General features: G+C 43.8%; 1 protein-coding gene across 1 annotated transcript in view; it reads right to left on the bottom strand.

Annotated features, from left to right (window-relative positions):
* slc47a3 (solute carrier family 47 member 3) overlaps positions 1 to 17,615 on the bottom strand; it is a 19,989-nt gene extending 2,374 nt beyond the window's left edge. Inside the window, exons 1-16 of the mRNA XM_030381470.1 lie at positions 17,252 to 17,615; positions 14,269 to 14,370; positions 14,086 to 14,154; positions 13,537 to 13,685; positions 13,405 to 13,447; positions 13,140 to 13,184; positions 12,293 to 12,390; positions 11,235 to 11,332; positions 10,629 to 10,742; positions 10,200 to 10,267; positions 9,724 to 9,832; positions 9,478 to 9,553; positions 8,841 to 8,910; positions 7,759 to 7,891; positions 7,481 to 7,575; positions 7,344 to 7,386 (exon numbers count right to left, since the gene is read on the bottom strand). Of these exons, the coding sequence (XP_030237330.1) occupies positions 7,344 to 7,386; positions 7,481 to 7,575; positions 7,759 to 7,891; positions 8,841 to 8,910; positions 9,478 to 9,553; positions 9,724 to 9,832; positions 10,200 to 10,267; positions 10,629 to 10,742; positions 11,235 to 11,332; positions 12,293 to 12,390; positions 13,140 to 13,184; positions 13,405 to 13,447; positions 13,537 to 13,685; positions 14,086 to 14,154; positions 14,269 to 14,370; positions 17,252 to 17,392 (1,453 nt within the window). The 5' untranslated portion in view covers positions 17,393 to 17,615. The remainder of the gene's footprint in view (positions 1 to 7,343; positions 7,387 to 7,480; positions 7,576 to 7,758; positions 7,892 to 8,840; positions 8,911 to 9,477; positions 9,554 to 9,723; positions 9,833 to 10,199; positions 10,268 to 10,628; positions 10,743 to 11,234; positions 11,333 to 12,292; positions 12,391 to 13,139; positions 13,185 to 13,404; positions 13,448 to 13,536; positions 13,686 to 14,085; positions 14,155 to 14,268; positions 14,371 to 17,251) is intronic.

The raw sequence follows: 17,615 nt of genomic DNA, 5'->3' as shown, positions 1-17,615 counted from the left end.
TGCAAAGGACTCCTCCAGGATACAGTGCCGATGGGTGAGTTTGCTGAGCTCACTCAGATACAGCATGATGATCAAAGCTACATTGTATCCTTCCCGAAGCTGGACAAGGGAGAGACAGTTCCAGCTGCGTCTCACTGGCACAGAGTCAGCGCTAAGCCAAAACAACATACCAAAGTGAATCAACAAGTTCACTCAACGCCACTGAAATTAACCCTGCCACTGAAGAACCGGTTCCTGCCACTTCAAGAGTCCACGAACGCGCCTGCCACCCATGCACCCCTGAGCCCAGAGATGCGTCCGGACGGACAGTGCGGACAGAGACGGAACAACCAGTCGCCATGGAGGCGAGCTGCGCATGCCTCGGCCACCAGTGCACCCCTGACCCCTGAAATGTGTCCGGACAGACGGTACGGACAGAGATGGACGCCACGGAGTCGGGCTGTGCATGTGTCTGCCATCGTCCAACAAGGGCCCATTTCAGAGAAAGCAGATGAACCAGACACTCAATCATCAAGGATATAACCGGTAAGAAGATCAAAACATGCATCTTCCCATATGGAATGGTTAGTGATATCAACCATAAACTAGCCAAAATCTTATTGGAAAAACCCAAAATCTCTTCTTGAACTTCTGAAGAGGGATTACACTGATCTATTGGATACACTGGACAAAATACACACCAAGTCATTCATCAGTGGACCCATACCAGCAGTTGACGGGAATAAACAGATTCAGTTGTCTACTTGCACTGAATACATGGCTTTCCAGAGTCTGCAATGAAAGAGGAAGGGGCTTTATTGACAATTTCAACGTATTCTGGGGGCGCAAATATCTTTTCAGAGCAGATGGCCTACACCCAAACAGGTTAGGCTCAAAACTGTTGAGGGACAATCTTCTCTTCTCGCTTTCCCACAAATCTCCATGGTCTGACGCCCAGGCCACAATCAGAGCACAGGTTGAGAAGAAGCAAGACTACAGCCTCCACCACACATCTACTCTGCCACTATCTGACACACAGATAGCAGGCAGCCCAAAGACCTTGAAGATAGACAACAGCCCACCCGACGCCATCGATACTGTGCCTTCCCCCATCGCTGACGCTGGCTTGGCGAGGAACGGCCACCCCCCTCCTACTCTGCCACTATCTGACACACAGATAGCCCACAGACCTTGCCATGGTCTGACGCACAGGCCACAATCAGAGCACAGGTTGAGAAGAAGACATGTATCAGCCGGATTAGCAAGGCACTGAAATTAACCCTGCCACTGAAGAACCGGTTCCTGCCACTTCAAGAGTCCACGAACGCGCCTGGCACCCATGCGCCCGACGCCCTCAACACTGCTGAGGGGGGTGGCCGGCTTGGCGAGGAACGACCACCCTCCTCTGCATTACTACGATGACCTCCAGCCTCATCTCTCCCATAGCTATCTCTCCAGCCCAAATGTCCCCTCCCTTTGTGGTGACCTCCAGCCTCATCTCTCCCATAGCTATCTCTCCAGCCCCAATGTCCCCTCCCTTTGTGGTGACCTCCAGCCTCATCTCTCCCATAGCTATCTCTCCAGTCCGAATGTCTCCCTTTGCGATTTTCCAGCCAAATATAAGAGACTGGAATATGTGGGCAGCAAACTTATATCTGGGTCATTGATAGCATCGCCATGTCATGGCGAAAGGCTGATAACACCCAAGAGGATGGCGCCCCAGCCCCCCCACTATACTGATAGTAGTCATGAGTATTACTGAGACAAAAAAGGGTTCAGCCGTAGACACAGTATAAAGCCGTAGACACAGTATAAAGGAAGTTACACATAATCTGCTGAACCCAAGGTTGCCTACGTCAAAGCAGGGCAACTTTCGCATTCATGCTGTAAACACTAAGAGAGTAAACAAAGGGAAACTTAGACACACTGCTAACCTCACAAATCTCATATCTATTGCCTCCAAACCAAAAACAACCTTAAAGCCTATCAACAACACCATCAGGATGGCTCTACTTAATGTGAGGTCTCTTAATAACAAATCATTTTTAGTTAATGATTTTATTACCACTTCTAGACTGGATTTTATGTTTTTAACTGAAACATGGCTGGAACAAATTAACAGTGCAACCGTTCTGATAGAGACAGCTCCTCCCAACTATAACTTTTTTGATGCATGTAGATCTGCAAAAAGAGGTGGAGGGGTTGCTGCTATATTAAAAAAATGTATTTCAGGGGAAACAGATGTTATTTGGTGATTTTCCATCGTTCGAATACCTTAGTGCTGTATTGAAATGCTCCCCCAGAGTTCTCCTATTAATTATTTACAGGCCACCCACATATCCTGCAAATTTTTTCGTTGACTTCACAGAATTATGGTCTAGCATCTCCACAGAATTTGACTGTCTAGTTATAACTGGTGACTTCAATTTTCATACTGATGATTTGAATGACAAGTGTGCAAAAAAACCTTTTGCCATTTTGGACACATTTGAACAGTCTCAACATGTGAAAGAGGCTACTCATTGTAAGGGGCACACTCTAGACCTGTTTATCACAAATGGCCTCAATGTTTCTGATCTCTCTGTGACTGATCCTTCCTTGTCTGACCACTTTTGTGTTTTCTTTAACATATCTTTTATTCCCGATATACAGACAAAATCAAACACTGTCAAAAAACGGTATATCAATGAAGATTCTAATGTACTTTTTTAAAAGGCCATCTCCTTGCTACCACCTCTAAACCCATGTTCTCCTGATGATCTTGAAGAAAACTTTAATTTGAAAATTTTGAAAGTCATAGATGTCATTGCACCTTATAAGGTTAAAACGATTTCTGGAAAGCAAAAGGCACCCTGGAGAAAAGCTGCTTCTGTAACAGCACAGAAAAAGGAATGCAGGAAGGTTGAACGCATCTGGCGTAAAACAAAACTTAATATTCACCATGATATCTATAAAGAGAGCCTCCGTGCCTACAATTTAGACTTAAAAAATGCTAGAGAAACATTTTTCTCCAATATCATTAAAACCAACACTAATAATTAGAGCTGTCAGTTAAACGCGTTATTAACGGCGTTAACGCAAACCAAATTTAACTGCGTTAATTTTGTTATCACGCGATTAACGCAATTATTTTATAAAAAAATATATATATTTTTTTTTTTTTTTCTTTGGCTCAAACAAAGAAGCAGTAGCCTGACTGCTATGTTCAAATGACATTTGTTCAAAGCAGTCGTTTAATTGCACTATAGGCTCTTTTTTTTTATCGTCCTGTTTTGATCAGTGTATATGCCAATGTTGTTATCAATAAAAAATCATTTGCACAAGGCAAGCCGATGCACTTCACCATGTTGATAAGAGAATTAAAATTAGAAGAATTATGGGACAAAAAAATCAAGGGATATTTAGCATAGAAAAATAATTTGTGATTAATCGCGATTAATTAGAGTTAACTATTACATTAATGCGATTAATCACGATTAAATATTTTAATCGCTTGACAGCTCTACTAATAATGCAAAAACCCTATTTGCAACTGTTGACAGACTGACCAACCCCCCAACAGAAATTCCACCTGATCTCCATTCCACACAGAAATGCAATGAGTTTGCAGCTTTTTATTGATAAAATTGAAGGTATCAGACGCGCCATCAATATCTCCACTTCAAACAAAAATGTTGGACTACCACCCTGTTCAGGCAAAAATTACGTGGCAAGGATGGCATACTTTAATGTTATAGACTCTCAAAATCTTGTGGAAACTGTGACACAACTAAAGTCATCCACCTGTTGCCTTGATACTATACCTACCAACCTCTTTAACAATGTTTTCGACTGCCTAGCAGTAGACATATTGCAGATAGTTAACAACTCTCTCCAGTCAGGCAATTTCCCAAAAGCTTTGAAAACTGCAGTTTTTAAACCCCTTTTAAAAAAGCGGAGCCTAGATGCCTCTATTATTAGCAACTACAGACCAATGTCGAATCGACCCTTCATAAGTAAAATCATTGAGAAAGTTGTCCTCCAGCAACTAAATCACTTCCTGGCATCAACTGGTTGCTATGACACCTTCCAATCAGGATTTCGACCCCTACACAGCACTGAGAACGCCCTTATTAAAGTTGTAAACGACATCCGTCTTAACAGACTCTGGCAAAACATCAATACTAATGCTACTTGACCTCAGTGCTGCATTCGACACTGTAGACCATAAATTACTTCTGGAAAGGTTAGAAAACTGGGTGGGGCTTTCAGGCACTGTCTTAAATTGGTTCAGGTCCTACCTACAAAATAGGAACTACTTTGTTTCCATTGGTGACTTTGTATCAGAATCAACCAACGTGACGTGTGGAGTCCCACAAGGTTCGATCTTAGGACCCTCTTTATTCAACAACTACATGCTCCCACTAGGGCAAATCATGCAACATAAAAATATTGACCATCATTGCTATGCTGATGACACGCAAATCTATGTATCGCTATCACCAAATGACTATCGGCCCATAGATCTGCTGTGCCAGTGCATTGAGCAAGTGAAGGAATGGATGTGCCGAAATTTCCTTAAACTAAATGAGGAAAAAACAGAAATAATTGTATTTGGTTCTAAAACAGAAAGGCTTAAGTAACCCAACACCTTAACTCTCTGTCCCTGAAAACCTCAATCATAGCCAGAAATCTAGGGGTTATCATGGATTCAGATTTACATTTTGACAGTCACATCAAATCAGTTACAAAATCGGCATATTATCACCTTAAAAATGTTGCAAGACTTAGAGGGCTCATGTCCACCGAAGACTTACAAAAACTTGTACATGCCTTTATCACTAGTAAGCTTGATTACTGCAATGGTCTCCTTACAGGTCTACCAAAACAAACTCTGAGGAAGCTTCAGCTTGTTCAGAATGCTGCTGCTAGAGTTCTAACAAAGACCAAAAGATTTGATCATATTACACCAATTCTGAAATCGTTACATTGGCTTCCTGTAAGTCAGAGATTTGATTTTAAAATCATGTTGCTTACCTATAAATCCCTACATGGTTTAGGCCCAAAATATTTAACTGATATGCTTCCACTACATCAGCCTTTTAGACCACTAAGCAGCTCCGAGACCAATCTGTTAATTATCCCCAGAGTAAACACAAAACATGGGAAAGCAGGATTTAGTTACTACTAGACTTGCCCCAACTCTGAGCACCTTTAAAACAAGACTGAAGACTTTTATGTTTGCTATAGCTTTCTGCTAAATAACTTTGCCTTTATTTTCTATTTTAACACTAAAATGCCTTTTTAACTTTCTATTTTTGCATGTGTTTTTCTTTTACTTACTTATTATTTTATTTAATTGTATGACACTGTTTATATGTGAAGCACTTTGAGGGCCCTATTTTAACGGTCTGAAACGCAAGTGGGAAAGCGCAAAGCGCAAGTAGCTTTGTGGGCGGTTCTACGGCGCTATCGCTATTTTACAGGCGGACAAATGACGCTTGCGCCGCGGCGCAAGCGTCAAAAGGGTTGGTCTGAAGCAGCCTAATTACCCGTAGGTGTGGTTTGGGCGTAACGTGCAACAAACCAATGAGAGTGCCAGCTCCCATCCCCTTTAAGAGCCATGAGCGCATTTGAATCGGACGAGTTGATATTTTGACAGCGCGTCTGCAGTCTCCGATGAGACAGATGCACATGAATTTGCAAATGGCTTAGTTTATTGCCAAATAATGTGGCCTAATTCACACATGGAATAAGGGGTTTTCTTCCACAACTTCAGAAATACTGAGTCCTCAAATAAATTTCGGCAAAGAAAACGTATGATAGGCTATAACATATGATATGCGGTAACTGTGGTTCTATTTAATGATATACGCAATACATTATAAACATTGTTTCTTATCAGTATTGTATGCATGTGTCCCCGCGGTAATAGACATTGCCATTGATTGTATTATGCGTTACGTGTTTAGTTTGCCCAAGTGAAGGAATTCAAGTACCTCGGGGTCTTGTTCGCGAGTGAGGGAACTATGGAGCGTGAGATTGGCCGGAGAATCGGAGCAGCGGGGGCGGTATTGCGTTCGCTTTACCGCACCGTTGTTACGAAAAAAAGAGCGGAGCCGCAAGGCAAAGCTCTCGATCTACCGGTCTATCTTCGTTCCTATCCTCACCTATGGTCATGAGGGTTGGGTGGTGACCGAAAGGACGAGATCGCGGGTACAAGCGGCCGAGATGAGTTTTCTCAGAAGGGTGGCTGGCGTCTCCCTTAGGGATAGGGTGAGAAGCTCAGCCATCCGTGAGGAACTCGGATTAGAGCCGCTGCTCCTTTACTTAGAAAGGAGTCAGCTGAGGTGGTTCGGGCATCTGGTAACGATGCCCACTGGGCGCCTTCCTTGGGAGGTGTTTCAGGCACGTCCAGTTGGGAGGAGACCTCGGGGAAGACCCAGGACTAGGTGGAGAGATTATATCTCAACAATGGCTTGGGAACGCCTCGGGATCCCCCCGTCAGAGCTGGTCAATGTGGCCCGGGAAAGGGAAGTCTGGGGCCCCCTGCTTGAGCTGCTCCCCCCGCGACCCGACCCCCGATAAGCCGACGAAGATGAGATGATGATGAGAGTGTTTAGTTTGCGTGTGTTTAAACAGAGCACACACGCGCGCCCGCATTCATTAATTCTTTTTAACACTCACTCGCGGTAAAGCAATGTTTTTCACGATCAAATAGGCCTACTCATCAATCCAAAAGTTATGGGCATGTAGGCCTACACGATGTCTCAAGAAAATGTGTTTGCTGTACGGTGTTTGCAGATGCATTGATTAAAAAGTAGCCTACAACTTATTACCGCTGCATCAGCTGTTCTTTCCCAAATAATTTACCAAGAATGTGCGGCTAGGTAGATGAGAGAAGCAAAGTGTATTCGCGAGGTGCACAAGCAATCCGTATGCATCGCATGCGCATGTATGCTTGCGCCCTTAAAATAGCATCTGAACAACGCGCCACTGACTTTAAACCAGGTATTTCCTGGTCAGTAGCGCAATGGTATTCAGAGAGGGCAAAATACCGTTTGCGCCAGAACACGCCTCCTCCTTCCGCCGAACCGCCCCTTGGGGCGCAAGATCATTCCCTAATTTACCGGCGAGTGGCGCAGGTGGCAAAAGAGCGCTCTGCGCCAGTTGTAAACTAGCAACGACACATGCGCCAGTGACTAAGTCACTTGCGCCGGATGCAAGATAGGGCCCTGAGTCTGCCTTGTGTATGAAAAGTGCTATATAAATAAAGTTGCCTTGCCTTGCCTATGAAGGAGTAGGATAATGAAGGAGCCCTCGTCCTTTTGAGGACTTGTACGTAGAGCCTACAAGCCAGAGAAGGATAAAAAAAGTGTACTCACTTGTTTCCGGAACGTTCCCTAAAACCCCAGCTCTGACCTGAGCCTGGAAGCAGAAAGCCGAGGAGAACCGGGGATATTTAGAATGAATGGACATTTTGTAGAATATGCACAATGGGGAATTAAGGTTTGATCCTCACCTCCACGGTGACCTTCTGCCAGTCCATCCTGAACAAGTAACCGAGGAGGAAGGTGGACTGCAGAGCCACACAAACCAGCAGGCCAAGCCACAGACCTGGGGAACCCACGTTACATTCACACGCCAAGGTCAGGTGGGGAGGGAGAGAGAGGGGGGCGAGCGGAGCCCGGCCGCCCGGACGGTTGATCATTCAAACGGCGCTCGGGGGGGGGGGGGGGGGGAGCAGTTAACACCAGACACGCGCATTTCAAACATCAATCCCAGAGGCCCCCTCCTCACCCTTGATGCCGAGTTTGGCGGGGAACATCAGAGAGACGCCGATGGGGAAGCCCACGCCGTAGTACCCCAGGATGCCACAGAGCGCGCCGACCCGCTGCCGCCCTGCTCCTCTGACGATGCTGCCTGCGGACAGCTGGACCAAACCAACACAAACACCTCCTTAATACCTTCTCCTAGTTCAGCTGGACAAAACCAACACAAACACCTCCTTAATACCTTCTCCTAGTTCAGCTGGTCCAAAACAACACAAACCCCTCCTTAATACCTTCTCCTAGTTCAGCTGGTCCAAACAAACACAAACACCTCCTTAATACCTTCTCCTAGATCAGCTGGTCCAAAACAACACAAACACCTCCTTAATACCTTCTCCTAGATCAGCTGGTCCAAAACAACACAAACACCTCCTTAATACCTTCTCCTAGATCAGCTGGTCCAAAACAACACAAACACCGTGGCTTCTTACCTCCTCCTAGCTAAGCTTAACATCTCACCTATGCTGTACCTGGCCCTTAATGTACACCCCTATTGTATGTTGTACGTCCTGGAACTTGATGTACACACCTACTATATGTTGTACGTCCTGTGACTTAATGTACGCCCCTATTGTATGTTGTACGTCCTGCGACTTAATGTACATACCTATTGTATGTTGCATGTCCTGGCACTTAATGTATGCACTTATTGTATGTTGTAAGTCCTGGCAATTTAAAATAGAACTTAGCAATGCGTAGCATCTTATCCTAGCTATCTTTGTTTTATATGGGGAATGGGTTAACCTAACGATAGAAAATACAAATATATATAAATATATAACTTTTCTCTCCCCTGAGAAAGTTAAAATTATGAAAGCTTCTGTTTTGTGGTGGTGAAGGGGGCACAGTGAAAAATAATATTTTCGAGGGGGCACACGAGTAGAAATAGTTTGAGAACCACTGGTCTAGGTAGTCAGTGAATCAGGGACTTCTGGGTACATTTCGGCAGAACACTCTCAGGAGTCTCCGATGCCGAACAACCTGCCCGGGGTGCCGACGTATAATTCCCCCTTAATTCAACACTCTGCATGCAGGGCCACACCAGCTTACCGCCAGCGCATCCAGGATGAGGAACGGTGCGTACAGGGCCACCACTTCGGCAGCCCTCAGTCGGATCTCCCTGTGAGGGGAGACACATAGAGTCAGGTCTGATGTGAAACATTTGTGTGTGTTGTACGTCCTGGAACTTAAAAATAGTACATAGCATTGTGTAGCATCTTATCCTAGCTATCTTTGTCTTATACAGGGAATGGGATAACCTGGTGATTGTTAGTGCTTGGCACTTGTATCTATGAACGTCCTTACTGTACCGACAGCGGTTTATTGTTTCTCTTTCTTCTGACAAATGTACTTTGTCAGAAGAGCTATCTACTATCTTTGGAATGAAGCGTCTGCAAAAACGCCCTAAATGTAAATTCACATTTGCAGCTTCCCAGTTCCTTCAACCATAGTTTGTTCTGGCTACTGTATATGTCACGAGACCTAGAAAATAATTCCTTATTAGAATTAAAGATGCATTTATAATATTAACATAAAAGATGATGCACAAGGGGCTTTTGGTTGTGATGAAGTCTGTCATTTTAATCAGTAACCAGCTCCAAAACAGTTACATTGTAGAGGTTAAAATAGTAGTGTAAAAGTGTAACTTTGAAATGCTCAGGAAATATGCACGGGATCAGTTACTTACTCGTCATACGTAAACATATATGATATGCGGTCCTTCAGGATCGCTATGACGACCGACAGGCACGACGAAATGAGTACTGCAAATTCAGGTGGAGTTAATAACACATAACCGTGTGATAAATACAGTGGATTCATTCATAACACAGGCACTGTCTCAATCGTACTTGTTGACAACACAAACAGACACAAGCAGGAGTGTATCGCTAGTGGGAGCGATTGCTGAGTCTCAATGGCCGCTGGAACTGACCTGAGCAGAGGATGGTCAGCTTAGCGGACAGCTTGGCCTGGTCTGTATCCCCGGCACCCAGGGCGTTCCCTACCCTCACACTGCCCGCGACGCCAAACCCTAGGGGGAACTGAGAGGCACGGTAAACAGCGTCAGCTTCCACTGACCCACATTGTGAACGCACTCTGCTCATGTGTGCTCCGTCTCAGTTGAGCCGTCACGAAGGACGTGCGGTTCACACAAGGGGTACTTGTGCGTGAGGGCTGGTAAATTTGGCCTAAAAATTAAATCTCTGAATTATTCAAACCAAACAATTACTGATTTTAATCGATTTTCTTTATATATGACAATTATATATATTTTTTAAGTTTGGATTTTATTTGAAGGCTAGTAACCATTGACCAAAGCATTGACCATAAATTCGAATTACGATTAAAAATCGATTCATCGCCCAGCTCTAGCGTAGCACGTTCCAGAGGTAAGACGGTGTTGTTTACCATAATAACCAGATTTGCCAGTTCAAACACGACCGCCTGAGCTCCCAGCTCCACCTCGCTGATTAAACCTGTGAAACAAAACGTACATCACACGTCGGAATCAACAAATAACAGTAACACATATTGTTCACTGGAATGGTGTGACAGTATCGTCATGAAGAGTTTTGCTTGCTAAGGGCGAATAACTAAACTTTGTAATTCTGCAACACAGACCATCCAAACTGCAGCAATTTCAAGAGACATATCAATTTAACTTTTATTTTGCTTCGATACAGAAATGTGGCAGGTCCAGTGAGGGTGCAACAGTTGATTTATGAATTTTAATAAGACGACCATCCCATAATGAGTAATCGCACGCAGGCATCTACTGTGCCTGTCTCTACCGGGGGTTCCTGGACACTCTTGTCCTCTAGCACCCGGGGCTCGTACCTGCCAGGAAGCTTCCCATCTCGTAGGTCCACCACTCCACGCACAACATGATCATGCTGGGGATGGCCAGGCCCATGAAGGCGCCCCACTCGGTCAGACACTCCCTGGACCAGCCTGGGGAAGGGGAGCGCCTCAGAATCACCTTGTTTCATCCCTGCATCAGTCGGTCAAGAACCTCGCCTAACATTCAGCCATTCATGCACACATTCAAACACTGGCGTCGTGTCAGCCACGCAAGGCGACAGCCATTGAGGTTTCTTGCTCAGGGACACCTCAACCCTCAGCTAGGAGGAGCCAGGGATCGAACTAGCAACCTTCCGGTTACCAGCCAACCCGCCCTACCTCCTGAGCCACATGCCGCGCGATTTATAACGCATTATTATAACCTGAAGGAACATGCTCTGTTACAAATACATGAACACAAGTTCTTGTTCTATTCTCGTCTGTTCTTACATCGTTTCTCGTGGCGTAACTGAACACAGAATCTTGGTTTTGTCCACTTCTAAATAAAAAATAATCAGTATGGTATGGTATAGGGATGAGGCGTCACCCCTATACCATTGATGAGAGAGGATAGAGAAGTTCTGAGCCAGTAAGCACACTCACCTGACCAGGTGGCCTTGTAAAGACCTCTCCTCCATATGTAGAGAAACAGAATCCCAGCCATGGCAAACTGGGAGACTGCATTGGCTATAGCTGAACCTCTCTGTAAAGGGTGATTGAGTGATCTGCTGTTATTGTTATCAATAATTATAAATAATCACAGTAATCAATTAGGTTAGGCCTCTTATGCCCCTTTTACACCATCCCGCTAATGGCCGCTAATGGCCGATGGACCACCGATGTGGAAGTCGGGGTGATTCGGGTGACATCGGGCTAAAAATGTATGATCGGGTCAATTTATCGGGGTAGCATTTACACATACCCGATGTTATAACGATAACATAACGATGTATGCCAGGGAAGACACCCGAAGTGCGTTTGGCGTCATTTGACGTCATTTCGAATGCGTCATTTGGCGTCATTTCGGGAGAAGGCAAAGGGGAGACTGGTTTAGACTGATATTTATTTATATATTTATTTATATTACAATAGCGATTTTATAATAATAGAACGCCGGTTCTAAATGGGAGAAGTACCCTGTAATTATAAAAGTAGGACATCCATCCATCACCCCCTATTTATACACAAGTGGCAGATTGAGGGTCTTCACAATCTGGTCACTCACAATCGTTATTTGTCTAGGGTTCTCGAGGGTCTTTCGTGTGTTGAGGTTGCCGATATAAAGACGATAAAACACGATAAAGCGCGGAAGATTAACGAATATAGCCGATGTGCCCAGGAAAATTCCCGAACGATTTGCGATGTCTTACGTTACACTCCCGTTCTATTCCCGATTATAGCCGATTAGCCCATAGCAACACCTGGTAACCGATTCTACCCCGATTGACCCAAAATTAACAAACATGTTCGTTCTTTGCCGATGTTGCCCGTTGTTGCCCGATCATTGAGCATTTCTTCCCGTTGTCTAACGATGTTCCCGGGAAGAGTAACGGTGTTTCCCGATGCAACCACGCTATTAGCCGATGTTATAACGATAGCTGCTGATTTAGCCATCGGGGCCCACTATCGGGTAGGTGTAAACAGGGCATTAGGGTACTCACGCCACTCCCATATCCAGGACGTAGAGAAGGATGTAGTTGATGAGGGCATTGATGATATTAACCACAACTCCGGTGATCACCGTTGGCCATATGATGGCCTGAAGGGAGAATAAAACGGAGATCGGACCGATCATCAAATAACAAGGACGATTTAAGATCCTAAATTAGAGAAGGACCACATTGGCATTTATGTGAAACGGTATCATTGTCATGTTTCGCCACTAGGCGGTTCTGTTCCGCCAGTGTTTTGGTGTGATCCAGGGTTCTAATAAGTCCTTTTTCCATCAAAAAGATAATGCGCTTTAAAATGATGCGCATCAAAAGTTAGTGCGACATATGTGATGGAAAAAGGGTTATATCGCTCTAACGCCGATTTTGTCGCACTAAGTTAATTCGCTCTGCAGAGGTGGTTTTGGGAAAGTTCTAGCGACATAAAAGTAATGGAAAACGGCTGAAGCGATATAGAATGTCGCGCATGCGCATTGTTGATGGAAAATCATCTAGCGGGTCAGAAAAATGCGCTTCAACACGGGGCATTGTGACACAATTTTAATTCGCTATAATCATTCTGTCGATGGAAAACCGTTTAGGCGCTTCTTATGTCGCTACAAATTAATTCGCTTTAAGAGTTAATTCGCTTGAAAATCTGATTGAAAAAGGACTAAAGGCTCATTTGGCTCACCTTTGGACTGTTATTTAAGTACTCTGTTTTTGTTTCTCTGTGAGACTCTGTGAGTCACCGTGTGTGAAAACTCTATGTTAAGGGGGTTTATTTTACAAGTTTGTCTGCTTCCTCATATTCTGCAGTCTATTTGAAAGTGTATTCACATTTGTGTTATTTACACACCTGGTTCTGCAGATACCTTACTTCCAATGAATACATGAAGGAAGCCTGTAAAAGAAAGAACATGGAAAAATAAAAACACATCTACATACATACATACATACATACATACATACATACATACATACATACATACATACATACATACATACATACATACATACATACATACATACATACACATATTTATATATACACATACATACATAAGATTTTTCACTTTCGTACACAAGGAATTGCACATTCACTCTCTTGTTCATATACCCACAGGCAGGGCCGGCATGAAGATCTTCACGTAGGTCTGAGACAACCTGAAGATAAAACACACGTTATACAGCCGGCCTTCGTTTCCGACGCTCATGGACTCCGCTGTGCAGTCGGTGCGGACGGAGACACGTACCGGGCCACCTCGGGGCTCTGACGGACGGCCAGAAGGATCAGCTCCGTGTTGACCAGCAACGCCCAGCAGGGGAGACAGGCCAGAAGCAGGATGAGGATGGCCCGCTGCACCACCAGGCCCACCTGCAGCACATTCCCGCTTCCAAACGTCTGGCATGAAAACGGGAGAGAATTTAGGGGCGGCAAGGGGATCAGGAAGTAGAGCGGGGTTAGCTGGTCACCAAGAGGTTGCCGATTTGATCCCCGGCTCCTCCTAGTGTTTTGAGGTGTGCCTGAGCGAGACGCCTCACCCTGACCGCTCCTGACGAGCTGGCTGTCGCCTAGTGTGGTTGACGCCGTCGTCGTGTGAATGTTTGGATGTTAGTATTTTTAGCCGACGGATTCATCCAATTGATCAAAAAACTGATGTTTGGTGTGATAAAACATATATTATTTGGTGAAATGTGTCGTAATGTTGTGTAAAGGGTGTGACTAGGACATGGTTTGTGTGGTGCCATTTTACTGAGGAAACCGACCACTACTTTCCACCACACAACGGACCAGGACTCACCTGAGATATGAGGGTATCACATGCAGATGACAAGCCAGCCCCAATCGATATACCTGTGACGTTGATCGCCTGCAGAACACAACACAGCAGCGTCCAACGTCAGAGGGAGGGACTTCCTTGTCTGCTTTACACAAATTAATATGTGGTTTAGCAGTTGATAAGTTAAAGCATTAGCCTACTTACGCCGATGGCAAGGACCACTCCAGCAAGCTCGGTCTTCCCCAGGTGCCCACAGAAGACTGTACTGACGAAACTCACGAGGAAGGTGAGCATCTGAGATATACACTGAGAAGAAACGTGAAAGAGTAGAGCCACATTTCATGAATCACACCCAGTCCCAATCAAAAAAATATTTACCAAAGCACATCTTTCCAAATTGGGCTGTTCAATTACATTCAGCCTACCGTAATTGTAGTAAAATGCTAACAAACCACCTAGATTTCGTTGAATCAACTAATTAAATTTGATCTAAATCAAGGGTGTTTAATATTTATTGATATTTATTGACAAAAGGATCGTAAGACGATTTTAGAGGTGCGTTCATGGTCCTGGTAATAACGAGATGGCTCATCAGCGATGACGCTTATGCTAACGCGTGTTCCCGACAGCGACCTTCATGTGCACTGGGTTCGGAATCTAGAAGTTCTTCACAGCAGGGATTTTTTATCCCATAAAGAACAGTCAGAACTAAACAGAACTTAGGATCAGTTTGAAGTTTGCATGCCTTTATTTCCTTGTAGCCTATCACCTACTATCCTTTTGCTTTTATTTATGAGAAGCACATTGTATTGCCACTGTAAGGAAGGCTACACTTGCCCTTATCTAGAGCAGGTTTATCAGTTCACAACGTTTAAAACTGAGCAAAGTTGATGCCAACAGACGGTTACAACGCCAATCAATAGTAAAGCAATATGATGGTTGATCATTTTATATTGAGTAAAACGTTCATGTTCCGCCATGTTCATGCGCGTCACTAGTTAACAATACCAACTGGGCAACTCTGTTATCAAAATCTGGCCCCAGTTGCAGGGGCGGATCTACTGGGGTGGCATGGGGTGGCAACTGCCACCCTAAAAAAAGCCTTGCCACCCCAGTTGGCAGCGCCAAATTCATTATTATTATTATTTTTTTGCTTTTACAAGACATTTACGAAAGCGAGTTTCAAATGTCCGACTGCAAGTGAATGCAGCTGTCACGTTAAAATTGTACCGGGGGCGAAAATTGTACCGGCCTACGTCATCCATAGTAATCCATTCCAAACCTGCCTGGCAACAGACGATCAAATGACATGGGAAGGTTCTTGAACATTCGCGAACTCGTTCACTGACCGCGACAAGACAGATAACACTTATTTTACAAATTACATTTATTAGCTTTCCAAACTTCATATTTGTATTGTATTGCATTGTACTTATCTATTTCCCTACACAGCTAAATGTTATGGGGACAACGTGAATAATAATAATAAAAAACATTTACCAGTTAGTAAATGCCTGCTCACCTATCTACCCATCTATCTATCTATTATCTATCCATCTATTACCTATAATCTATTCTCTAAATTAAATTAAGGAAATTAAATTAACACAAGCTAGCTAGACTATGATACACATTAAACACTCAGTTTACTGGCTAAATTCGATTAAACAATTAAATGCAATACAAATATAAAGTAAAAACAAGTGTTATCTAGCGATCCGTTATCTGTATTATATTATTTAGTCTTCGGCAACATGAGCGCGATTGAAACCTGCCTGGCAACGGACAACCCCTTACGTAATCTGTTGTCCGTTGCCTGGCAACGGACAACTGATTACGTACCCGGTACAATTTTTGCCCCCGGTACAATTTTAACGTGACACAGCCAGGAAATATTGTCCCCCAAGTTTGTGAGGCGTTTTGCTGAACAACATGGTAATCGCCGCATTCAGCTCCTGTAGGCATGCCAACGTCATGTTCTGCTAACCACTGAGCCTAATAAATGATGACAAAGCCTTATTTTTCATGCTGTCATAATAATGAACATTTTCAGATTCTTATGGCATCCTTCAGCCATAAGATATTAATATTAAAAATATTAAAACTACATGAAGAACCTACTTTTGAACTGTGGCACTTTCTTTCTGTTGTTTTCCAGTTCCACTGATTGTACTGATATATTTAACAAGTACTGTTTGTCACCAAACATGGGAAAATGCCACACAATATTTATATTAATGGTTGTATCTATATTGTATGTAAATTATTGGAATCGGTGAATAAAGTGATATTTGCACTCAAGTTGGACTGATGATTGACATCTGATAGGAATATCTCATGGACAAATACCAAAGAGTTATTGTTTACTAAAGTACATATTGCAGCTCTCTTTGCATATATCTTTAGCCCCATGCCCCCTGCTGGTGTAATAGTGCAGGTGTTTGTTGTAAGGCAGGTTGATTTTGTAATTATTCAGTAATAATTTATTAAATTTTGTCTGAAACCTTTTATGTTTAAATGTAAGGCTTTACTCATCCCACAACAAATTAAGTATAATGTTATCGAGTCAAAATATCTAAATGTGGGGGCTTTCCAAGTAAATATTGATTGATATGGCTTTAATTAAATCGGCATACTGTATATATTTCTGCCACAGGGTGCCACCCCTCAAAAACTCCTGCCCCCCCATGAATATTTTTCTAGATCCGCCCCTGCCCAGTTGCCAGGCAGAAGTAGAATGTGTTCCCCATAATTCCCATCGATCTGAACATGCCATAAGTGTGATTGAAAGTTTTTAATCACTGTCAGTGTGACTTAGGTAACTTCATTATAAATAGTTCCTAATAGTAAGGCCATTTAGAGGGAATGTATCTCTAGATCCCTATATTTCTGTATGGTTGCATGGCTGTATGGTAACTTGCCAAATGGTACGCGGCAGTTAGTGTTGGAGTAATGATGTCGGCCGACGTAGCCAACGCTCTTAAATATTGGGGTCGAATTGTTATTTTTGTCAATAAATGTTTCTGATGTAGCCTAAAGCACATCGTTAAATTTACGAAAAAGTTGTTGCTTTTAGTGTCTTTATCTGCATTCAACTTAGATAATACACCGAGTACGACACAAATAATTTACATTAAGATAGCGAGATATTTGGTCATGTGACCGCTGGGATTAGCTGCACACTTACCATTGGCCAGGCCAGTTTGAACAGTACCACAAGTTCTGTTTTAAAACCAACAGGAATCCGTCGAAGCCCCCGCGAGATATCATGACAGCAGCCCGTCCGCGAAAAGAACACAGATCCGGTCGTGGCGGCGTAATGCTCCATCTTACACCGCGTGTGTGTGGTTTCTCACCGGGAGCGGCTGGCCCCTTGTCTTCCGCTTTTAAACACTGGACTTCAGACCGGAGTCAGGTTTCCCCCGATTCATCCACGGACGTTGCACCGGTGACGTTTTCACACCTCAAACACGTTTTCACGTGTAGAATGTTGGTGTATTTTAGTGTCTCTCTGTTGTTCACATTTCTAGTCTAGGAACAGGCCAGGGCCT

Source organism: Gadus morhua, chromosome 16 (assembly GCF_902167405.1).
Source record: "Gadus morhua chromosome 16, gadMor3.0, whole genome shotgun sequence".
In the NCBI taxonomy this organism is placed as follows: domain Eukaryota; kingdom Metazoa; phylum Chordata; class Actinopteri; order Gadiformes; family Gadidae; genus Gadus; species Gadus morhua.
This window is presented reverse-complemented; position numbering and strand designations above follow the sequence as displayed.